General features: G+C 37.4%; 1 protein-coding gene across 5 annotated transcripts in view; it reads left to right on the top strand.

The window, feature by feature from the left end:
* Nucleotides 1-1,630: 1,630 nt before the first annotated feature.
* LOC126236033 (succinate dehydrogenase cytochrome b560 subunit, mitochondrial) overlaps nucleotides 1,631-11,646 on the top strand; it is an 86,874-nt gene continuing 76,858 nt past the window's right edge. The window contains exons 1-3 of one of the 5 annotated variants that reach the window (XM_049945059.1): nucleotides 1,787-2,042; nucleotides 2,143-2,345; nucleotides 2,426-2,482. In XM_049945059.1, the coding sequence (XP_049801016.1) occupies nucleotides 2,329-2,345; nucleotides 2,426-2,482 (74 nt within the window). In that variant the 5' untranslated portion in view covers nucleotides 1,787-2,042; nucleotides 2,143-2,328. Of the gene's footprint in view, nucleotides 1,649-1,786; nucleotides 2,043-2,142; nucleotides 2,346-2,425; nucleotides 2,483-11,646 lie in introns of those variants that run through there. The other 4 variants (XM_049945062.1, XM_049945065.1, XM_049945064.1 and 1 more) reach the window with 4 other exon arrangements.

Raw genomic sequence — 11,646 nt, 5'->3', positions numbered from 1 at the left:
AAGAAAGTCATATGTTCAGCTTTCTTTTTTTTTATTCCTTCCTCATTTATTACACCAGGTCAACCCATCTCGTATAATTTATTTATATGTTAAATTAGAATGAAGTCATACAATGCTCATGTTAAAAGGCAAATACCAGGGCAGGCACCTGATATAATTCACTTGTTGTGAGCTCTTGGTGTCAATTCAATTCTATTTGTCGTTTTTTCTTTTTTCTTTTGGTACTTTCTACAGTATCTGGCGAACCAATTTTTTTAAATTTTGTTTATCATTATTTGAATATTTTGTGAGTGAATGTTTAATGAATTTGATAAAATTTCAATAATTATTGCATATACAGTTTAATGCAGTTTCACTGAATAAACCACTTATATGTTGAACAACACTCCTTGCATTTCATTTATAGAATCTAAATAAAATTCACATCTCTTTCTCCCTCCTACGCGTGGTGTCTTGCAACCTTTACATAATCCTTCAGTAGTTCCACCAGAGCTCCACATACTTCAGGTACTATTTGAAATATTGCTTGCTTCGAAAAGTGAAATAAATACGCAAGGCTCTGAAATGAATCTCCTGTTGCCAGAAATCAATTTTTGAAACAAATGGTGATATCATATTTGCCATATATTCAAAATCGGTATATGAGATTCGAGTGAAGTTACGGAAGCCAGAGCCTTCTTCCATACTCAGCTCACGTAGCAAGTTATTTCCGCCAGTTTCTCTATAGAATGTTTTTCTTCACCAACGACGAAGACGCCTTTATTTTGCTTGTGTAAACCTTCTAGCATTAATAATGCAACACCACATATCATTATTGTTTCTTCGACACCAGACATAAGGAGCACAATAATACAAGGACCACTGCAGACGGCGTGAACACGGTGAACACACAACGAGAAATGTTTGCCGCCAGTGTGGACGAAAACGGAGACCAGAAACAAAGTCGGAAACATTTGCGAAACATCGCAGAAAACAATGTTTCCAACAGAAACATGTTTCCAGTGGCAGTGTTTACGCGGCTTTACATGCAAATAAAAAATCGTGCAATGTTTCAGAACACCCACTAAAGATGACTTGTAAACAAGGCGAAGGGTGTCTGGTTGCACAAGTTAAATAAAAAGAAATGTAATGTGGAGCATGCAAAACGCGTTTTTCTCTTAAGCTACTGCAGTCTATACACAGCTGCTGCGAAAATTCCGCGACGAGAAAATTCTTAAGCCGAAATTTGCACAGTGGGGGTGGCATGAATATTGTCTGACAATAATAGTAGACTTTGAGTGACCAATGTGTCAATGGTAAGCATAAATTCTAAATTGTCGTAACAACCGCCGTTAGTGTAAATGCTGGGATAGTTCCTTTGATTAGGATACAGACGACTTTCTACCCTATCTTCTTTTGTTAACGTTTTTCTCTAATGTTTCTGACATGTCCGATACCAATGTACTGAGTCAGGCTGAGTCAGTACTGCCCAACCTTTTCGATTGCTTGGGTCATATTGGAAGAAGACAAATGTTCTTGGGCCTGGCGCTAAAAAAAAAGAAAGAAAAAGAAAGATAGATAGAGAGAGAGAGAGAGAGAGAGAGAGAGAAGAAATACGAGATGGACCAATGATGGAATAATATCATGTGGTGGGAATTTCATATCGAAGGTATTCAATTTATCATAACTTCACATTAAGGGATTTTCCTTTTTCTGTTCGTGTAATAGTACACCCCTGTACTAGTGGTCTATGACTGCATAAACAAATAAAATAAATATGTGGCAAACGGAAGTTCCAGCATTTTGAACCACAGATCAGGCTGTTATGGTATATACGTCGGTATAACGACCTTGCTGTGCGGTGCGGAATTCTGATTCAGTCTTTCGAGTTTTTGTGGCAGAAGTATCGTATCCTCATTTTTACCGTCCGTTAACTGTGCCAAGAGAGGTGGCATTGTGTTGAGTTTGTCAGTTAGAACACACTTCCATCTTCCATTATCCCGGATGCACGCCCGAATGGGATATACTACACAGTGGAAAAACAGACAAATTTCCATTTGAAGGTGAGGCTACTTTCATCTCTGTTCCGATGACATTCAATGTGAATCACCGTCTGTCAATATTATGTCACATTTGAATTACATGTGTCGTAATGTTTCGCAGTTTTTACACATGAATTATGAAAGAGACGTGGTCAAGCTCAGTCAGGGTTGTTGAGAATATTCGAATAAGAAAAACTTGAATCTTGGCGTACAATTGGTTAAACACGATCATTAGCAAAAAAAAAAAAAAAACGACAAACGTGTGTCGCATCTTTGATAGCGCTCAAGACAAAAACACAATAGGAGTATGGCATTGTGTTACAGGTGAATATTGACTAACGCTTATATATATATGTATCCAGGTTATTTAGTGTTTCATCTACTTTGATATATGTATGTCACAGATTACTGGGAGGCAGGCAATTGTGTCGGAGCCTGGTACGCAATTTATACTCGCAGCCGTAAGTATTTCCGTTGTAATGTTGACGCAACAATACTCACTTCTGAAAATACGCGACGGAGAGAGAGAGAGAGGGAGAGAGAGAGAGATATTTACATGTACTGTACTTTATAGTAAAAGGATTTGTTTATTGATTAAAAGTAGTTTTTGTCAGTAATGACAGGAGTTTATGTGTAAAGGGATTTTTATTTCACAGCTATGAATAACTGGTAAGAAATACATAGTCCCCACCCTCCGTCACACACACACACACACACACACACACACCCTGGCTACGTAGGGAGACTATTGCAAAGTTTTGAAAGCCTTGTTTCATAAGCTTTCATATGGGAGCTTTTCCGCAGCTGTCCTCAACTATGTATTTTCAAGCTTAGGATTGTGTCCTGTGGAACTGTAGAAGAGTGGGTATTAAGGAACACAGAGACATTGAAGTATCTACTGCTCATACCACAGACAGCAGAAAATAATAATCTGTTCTGTACATCCGATTAAGAACAGGAACCTTGGGGCATGCAACAGGTTAACTAAAGAAATACAGGTCATAGAACCTTAATATATGTGCTTTATTAACCATATACTGCCAGGGTGCTATTCATATTCGCGACAGATAAATTTACTCAAGTAAATGGAAAGAAAGCTGCTACTTGGGAAACACTGGTTTCTTCTTAGTTCAAGATAGCTTCAGCAACAATACATATTGGTGGTGGGCATGTGTCTGTTCTAAGGCACCATAACTGGTCTCATTTAAACTCATCTGTTGGGAGAATAAATTTAGGAATGGATGCTTGGATCAGGTATGGGGTCTCATATTGGTGTGGTTCCAGTTGACTCTTATCAGTAGGTGGAAGGATACCAGGTATGGCCTTCATCTCAACAGGAAAGGGCAGGGAAAACTGTCTTGCCTAATAGCAAATATCTTGAGAAGCCACTATCATATGTGGTAAAGTACCATTGGTTACAGTGACAGAATGCAGTTTTTTTAGAGTGGGGGGGGGGGGGGAGAGGTCTGAAACAAAATATGTTCGGAGACAGATTGAAAATAACTTTCACTTCGCGAAAACAGGCAGCCAGAAAGCAAATCTTTGTATACAGGTGCCAAGCAAACAGTCTCCAATTGAGACTGGAGCTGTTCTGAAATTTACAGAAAAATTGGGTCTATAAGGTTGTAATTCAGCCACTTCACAAAGTAGGTTATCCTTGTTGCATTAGAATTTCTGAGGACTTAAGAGTAAGCTTAATGATTTGCTTATTTGTGCTGATGAATTAGTGTTGAGCAAACCAGTTGATATAATCTACCTCTCTGGACATCAAGTGACCACTGTTACAGGTGTGTCAAAGTTACAGTATTTAAATTAGGTATACACTTGCACACACACACACACACACACACTTCAGGCAAATGCCAAGGCGGTTCCTTTGAGAGGGCACCGCCGACTTCCTTCCTTAATCCAATGGGACCAACAACCTCGCTGTTTGGTCCCCACCCCCAAATCAATCAGCTATGATCGGCATCATGATTGACAACACCTCGATGGAGCTGTGATGCAAATCAATGTGGGGTTAGGGATGGCTCCTAGGACAGCCAACTTTGCTCATGTTTCTCTGGTGCCCGTATGGACTATCAACAGATAGGGTTTCACTGGGCATGGCCTACACGTAAACAGGACTGGGAAGGGAAGATTGGTACAGCTGATTCATGAAAGTATAGAGGGTGGATCTCAGGCCAAACATATTCAAATACCTGTTGTCATAGGTTGGATAAATCCAGACAACAGGTTCCCCTGCCTAAAGAGTATCTCCAGCAGTTAAAAAAAATACTGAAACAATTACTCACAAGACAGATTTTAACACTTCAAATATCACACATACCAGATGTCACAAAGAAAAACAAACCATTGGAATGAGTAACATTGGACATTTCACAGACTAACAATCCTCCATCAAAACATGCAATCAATAAAAAACAAAATACAATTATCAGAAGTTGAGCTCCAATCTTTGAACTGCACAGTAGTTTGTGTTGCTGAACACTGTTGTAGAGACACAGAAATCCTACATGTAGTATCATCATTGTATGAAAGGGCAAACACTTACTGCAGAACTGATTTAAGGGGTGGAGGATCATGCATTTACACCAGAAAAGGAACACAGTTCAAATCAAGACATGACCTCAGTACAGTAAGTGAAGACAAACACTTTGAAATATCAGCTATTGAATTAACTTGATATCACGAAGAAATTAATCGTTTTGTGTGTGCAGATATCTCCCAGTGGCAGTGTGGACACTTTTTTCAATAAATTAACAGAAGTTCTAGATAAAATCTCAAGTACAAAGGTCAACATAATTCTGTATGGGGACGTTAGCATCAACACCAATATCATAAATGAATCCAGCAGCACCTTCATAAACATCCTTCAAAGTTTTGGCATGTCCCTATTTGTAAGTAGTGCAAGAAGGGTTACTACAATGATTGCATTAGTAATTGACCATGTGGCCACAGGTATGGACAGGGGAAAATGTGATGTAGCTGTAAAAGATCTCGGACTATCAGACAATCTCTGTCAGATAACAACAGTAAAATTAGGCATCAAATCATTCCCTAAACTACTAGCCTACAAACGACATCTATCAGAAATCAAAATAAAAGATTTTTCAAAAGAACTAGCAAAACAAAGCTGGGATGAAGTATAAGGAAACAAATGTGAATATGAAATTCTCTAAATTCTCCACATTATTTAAACTGAACTTTGAAAAGGCATTTCCAAAAGTACGCATGTCTGTATCAACATCTCGCAAAAACTGATGGATAATAGCAAGTATTGAGAAGTTCTCCCAAACACTTAAACACCTCAGTCCCATGAAAAAGATGCGCAACGATCCAGAATTCTTAAAATTTCTGTCACAGATACAAAAAGATCTATAGGAAAGTGCTGATTGCTGCGAAAAAGTCATTTAACGACAAAATAATATATAATGCACAGAGTAATGGAAAAACCGTGTGGGCTGTTATAACAAAGGAAATGGGGAGAGCCAAACAAATGCAGAATAACATATTGCTAAGGGAGGGGGATAAGGTAATAAATGATCCACAACACTTAACAAACTACGTAAAAGAGCATTCTTCAAGTATTGCAGAGAAGTTACAGCAAAAATTCCCCAAAACAAATATAACACTTGTAAATAATGTTGCACTAAATACAATGATGTTACTTCCAACCACAGAGAATTAAGTCAATAAAACTAATGCAGAAGAAATAGAAAATTACTGGCCCATTTTCCTGCTGTCACAATTCTCGAAAATAATAGAAGCAATTGTGAAAGACAGATTAATGAATTACCTGAATAAATACACTTTTAAGTGGATCACAGTTTGGTTTCCGAAATGGCAAAAATACAGAGTCAGCCATAGCAGAATTCACAAAGTTGTACTTGATGCTCTTGATAAAGATGAGTGTGTCACGGGCATATTTTTGGATCTTTCTAAGGCCTTTGATAACAGTCAACCACAAGATTCTATTAAATAAATTAGAAGCATTAGGGATAAGATGGGTAGCTAATGACTGGTTTCAATCATACTGGTACAAAGAGTAGAGATAACACATACTTCAAATAGATCTAAACATTTAGTAAAACACTTATCAGAACCAACACACATTACTATAAGGGTTCTGCAAGGTATCATATTAGGACCAATACTATTTCTATACCTCAATGACTTTCCCAGTAGTGTTACTTACGATGAAAAAATTATCTTTGCTGATGACAGCAATATTATAGTCAATAATCAAGAATTTTATTCACCATAGATCATTTTACAATAATAAAATAAACTAGTGTCAGTACATTATAGAATACATTTTAAGCATGGCAGTGTACCAAATTACACCAGGATAGCTTCTAAAAGTTAATACAATAAGCTATACTATAATCTAATCTAACATAATATAGTATTGTATATATAACAAACAAAGATGCCTTAACTTACCAAACGAGAAAGTGCTGGTAGATTGATAGACACAATAAAATAAAAGAGACACAAACACACACACAAATATTCAAGCTTTCGCAACCCATGGTTGCTTCATCAGGAAAGAGGGAAGGAGAGGGAAAGATGAAAGGATGTGGGTTTTAAGGGAGAGAGTGTAAGGAGTCATCTCAATCCCAGGAGCGGAAAGACTTACCTTAGGGGGAAAAAAGGACACACACACACATCCATATGCACATATACAGACACAGGCAGTTTTAAAGAATTTAACACCAGATCTAATTTTATGCTTAGTTTTATGTATGTAATTAATTTTCTAATTTATTCTGACTATTCCTAGTTAATACTTTCATTATAGGGTGAAATCAGTAATTGTTTCGTAACTTAAATTCTATTGTTGATGCATAAACAAATATAAATTATGTACTAATTATAAACATTTGGAAGATGAAATACTAGTAATCTTAAAGTATCTATTTGGCACTATTCAAAAACATGTTAGCAAAACCAGCACATCATTAATTCCAAAGTAATTAACAGTTTTGTCAGAAGTATTGTTTGCATACTGATATTTGTTAATTTCATGTTTTAAACAAATAATTTAGCCTAACTCATGCAGTAGAAGAAACTGTTAAAAAGATGCAATTTTTCGATGTATTCAGTTAATTTAATGAGTTAAGTTTGAATTGTAATTTCTGTAAATTAAACAATGAACAATGTGTAGTTTCAGGGCCTATTGGTGTGATGATATATAAGGGCCCAATTTTTGGTCACAAGACAGTCAGTCCACGTCCGAGTTTCAGACAAGGAATCTGTGTTGATTAGAACGATAACAATGCATCAACTTAAATGTGGAACGAGTGTTCCATAATTAGGCCATGTGTAAAAACAATGACAGTGTCTGCTCCATATGTACCTGATTATTCTTCAAGAACTTTGAACTTTGTGGTTAGGTTTTACTGCTCGTAGATGTTCAACAGTAAACTATTGTAGCAGCATGTGGATGTTCGACTGCAACCTAGTAATGAGGCTTATCGAAAGTTATACAATAGTGCACTGCCCATATAACTGTGCATTATTAGGGGGTTGTGAACAGTGAAATTAAAGTACTGTGAAACGCAACTGTGCACATGTTGGCTACATTAATTACAGCAGTCAGTGTTGGAATCCACAATCCATTTTTCAGGTAGTGTAGCAACGCAGTACGGCAATACCAAGGATAACAAACGAAGAAAGAAACAAAGCAGGTGGAACCGCTACAAGTGTACTGAGGTGAGGTGGTGGTGTGGGATGATGTGGGGTGAGGGATGGAGAGAGTCAGGAAGAGGGTTGGGGGGTAAGCGGCTCGTGGGAGAGTAGGGAGCCATCTGTGAGCTAGCTAAGGAGGCGGCAGGTGGCAGATACGTGGACATGCGATTTCCTGGACTAGGGCATGAGGTAACAAACAGAATGCAACTAACTGATGTGGGAACAGAATTTGTATGCCGCCTGCCCCCTCTAATTGCAACCCTAGTAGGCCACAAATGGCTCCCCACTCTCCCAAGAGCCGCTAGATGCTTCCTCCTCTCCAATCCCCTCCCTGCCTCCCGCCTCTCTCCATCCCTCACCCTACTCCACACCCCCAACCTACCCCAGTACGCTCACGGTGGGCCAGGAAACAGCTGACAACTTTAGTATGTAAATGCTCTGGACTGCTGTTGATAATACCTTTGTAGACATATCTAGAGAAAAAAGTCATATCACAAAACAAATAGTAAATGGGCTATCTGATCATGACATGCACCATCTTATGTTAAATGATGAAGCATGTCAGGATATAAAATATATTAAATCTGAGTACAGGAGGATAATAAGTCAGTCAACAATTGAAAATTTTAGGAGACTGCTCAAAGACATGAACTTGATAGATGATTACAATACTTCTGACTCAAATGGGAAATTCAGAGCATTCATTAGTAATTTTACTTTCTCATTTAAAATTCCCCCCCCCCCCCTCCCCTCCCATCCCCACCCCCAACACACACAGGTAACTCGAGTCAAACAGAAGTTTAAAAATATACCTTGAATTATACAAGGAATAAAGTATCATGTTGGACAAAAAGGAAGCTGTATCTACTATCTAAGAACAGCTCTGGTGTTAGCAGTGTAGTGCAATACAAAGAATAGTGCAGAATATTGAAGCAAGTAACCCATAAATCTAAGCAGCTTCATTATGAGAAAAAGATAATTACACCGGGCAATAAAATAAAAGCTATATGGGATATAGTGAAGACAAAGACATGTGGGTCCAGTAAAGAAGAGGAACCGATGGCTCTAAGAATGAATGAGACATTGGTGACAAGTGCACATAGTGTTGCAAACCTCTTATATAAGTATTTTGTTTCTGCTTCTTAAACCAGTACTTTGTTTCTGTTACTGACAGCTTTTGGTTATCAGGTCCAGTAAACAGTGCAGTGAAATGACACTTCTCCCAAAGAAGTAGAATTCATCATAAAATCCTTAAAATCAAAATATTCTTGTGATTATGGTAACATATCAATGATGTTAATCAAAGAATGTTCAAGTGAGTTGAGTTCTATCTTAAGTTATTTGTGTAATCAATGTCTTATCAGTGGAGCATTTCCAGACTGGCTAAAATATGCTGAAGTTAAGCCTCTTTACAAGAAGGGGGATAAAGAAACACCATCAAACTATCGATCAATTTCACTTTTGCGAGCTTTCTCAAAAATATTTTAAAACATTGTGTTCAAGCATCTTCTTAAGCATCTGATTGCGAATAGTGTCGAAGTCACAGTTTGGGTTGCTTAAGGGTTCCAATAGAGAGAAGGCCATTTACACGGACAATGGGACTGTACTTAATTCATTGGACAACAAATGAGAGGGTACAAGAATTTCCTGTGACCCGTCAAAAGCCTCTGATTGTATGAACCACAGCATTCTCTTAAGTGGGTCCTTCCAGATCAAAGGGACCAATATTAAAAAAGAGTCCCCACTCAACCATCTCAAAATGTAATGAAATTTAGTGTGAAGGTTCTATATGGTCTTCATAGTTATACAGCAAATTTCAGTCCAGTATCTTCAGTGGTTCAATTTTTAGGGGCTTTTTAAAGAGAGGTTACTAACCTTCACATCGCATTCAAAGGTGCAAATGTGCCAAGTTTGCTAGGCTTTTTTAAAAGTTCTAGCACACATTTGGTCATTTGCTTTACCATACATAGACAACTTTTTATGCTGAATCGCACCATGGCAAAAATTTGTGATTTAGCCACACCTATATATAGATACAAGCTTCTAAAGTGGTTAAAAAATTCATCTACTATTCTATGAGCCAAGGTTTGACCAACCACCCGCTACTTTTCATATGAACACTTCACACCAAAACTTCATAGAGTTATTTCTACCTGTGATGTCTATATATGTATCAAATTTAATGAACATTGGATGCCTAGAAGGAAAGACATGCATCTGCAAAGTGGGCCAAAATTTTCTATGTGCACAGATGGAAAGAGCATGCTTTATGCTTTCAAAGCTATATTGTTTAATTTCTGGATCTTGCATATGGATGAGTAAGAATACCTATTCAAAAGTAGGGAAAATGGATTATTGATAAATACAAAAAAAAATTACAATTTGAAATTGTAAATAAAAAATGTGTAATTTTAACATCTTGAAATATAGGATTTGCCTGTGGTTTGGGGAATGTGACTATGCTAATAAGAAGTGTTTTCGCATTATTTTACAGTATAGAATATAAAATAATAAAACCTCAGGAAATGCTTGTAAGATTGTAAAATCTAGAAGATCATAATGGAATGCTATGTTGCTTTGGAATGTTTTAGCCCTACTAAAGCATGGTGGTGCATATATGCCCTGTCATTTAGTTTCTATCAGCATTATAAAGCATCAATAGTTTTTAATGTTCTATCCTCGCAGCAGTGATACATTGCTGAATCACCAATTTCACTTGTTGCTTTCATTATTGGCAGTTTTCACTGTGTCAGTCTTCTGTGTGGTGTAATCTTTGGCATTGACATTGTACAATCTTAGTGTTGATTATTGAGTGCTTGAATAATCAATCATCATTGTTGTTGCTGAAGAAGGTAAGCACTAAAACAATATGTTTTGATGGCCCAAATTCTATATTTTGGCCCAGTTTCTAAATTTCCTGTACAAACAAGACTGAGTCTTCTATGCTTCAAGCATGAATATTCATGAGCTTTAGAAATTGCTTGTTTTAGCTTAATAAACTATTGTATAAAATGAACCAAGAGACCCCTTCACCTAACTACTTTGGTGGATCAGATGGAACTGATTGTTGTAAGTCATCAGCATTCTATAACAACGAAAGTCAACTACAATAAGTTAAGAAAATGTTACCAATGGACAAGGCGCTTCTGCGACTTAGGTCTGGGCTTGATTTAACTGAAGATGTCCAAATGTGTTCATATCATAACGCCTTGTTGATGACAAAATTTTAGTGCCTGCAGAAAACTTGCCGCAACCCATTTGGTAAAGAAAAACACGTATCCAAGAAGGCTTTAACAGCAGTAACCATTGAAATGTCTGATAGGTTGAAGTTACTGACTAATTAAGTTTTTGAATCTGCTCAGAAAATTTGTACCAGATGTAGAAATGAAGTGGCCCAAAAAGAATCATCCACCAGGGTAAGCAAGAATCACCATCCACTGAAGACATGGATTTTGTTGATGCTTGCTTTATTGCTAATACTTCATTATCATCACTTGGAGAGTCACCATTAAAGCTCCATTGGATCAGCAAAAGGGATTCATTGGGATACATAAAGCACAAAGTTCTGAAAGCCCAAGGCAGCATTACTAAGGTAATTGCCACAGCTGCTGCTGTGAGCCAAGCAGATATACAAGACAAATGGAAGACTGCCAGTTCAAATTTGGACCCTGGCCCCAAATAGCTGGACTATTGAAAAAATGGCTAAAGAATTTGCTGTTTCGACTAAAATGGAAATAAGTGTAGGAAACTAAAGTTGGAAGATGGGATTTTAGCAACCCCCTCAAACCGAAAAGGGAAAAAGCTCAGTGATGAACTGAACCAAAATGTCCTCACTTTTTTTAGAGATGATGAGTTTTCTTGTTTACGCCCAGACTAAAAGGATTATGTTGCAGTACGAGTAAATGGGAAAAAGATTCACAAGCAGAAACAG

Source organism: Schistocerca nitens, chromosome 2 (assembly GCF_023898315.1).
Source record: "Schistocerca nitens isolate TAMUIC-IGC-003100 chromosome 2, iqSchNite1.1, whole genome shotgun sequence".
NCBI lineage: Eukaryota > Metazoa > Arthropoda > Insecta > Orthoptera > Acrididae > Schistocerca > Schistocerca nitens.
Note: the sequence above shows the minus strand (reverse complement) of the source record. Positions and strands in the feature narration are given on the sequence as shown.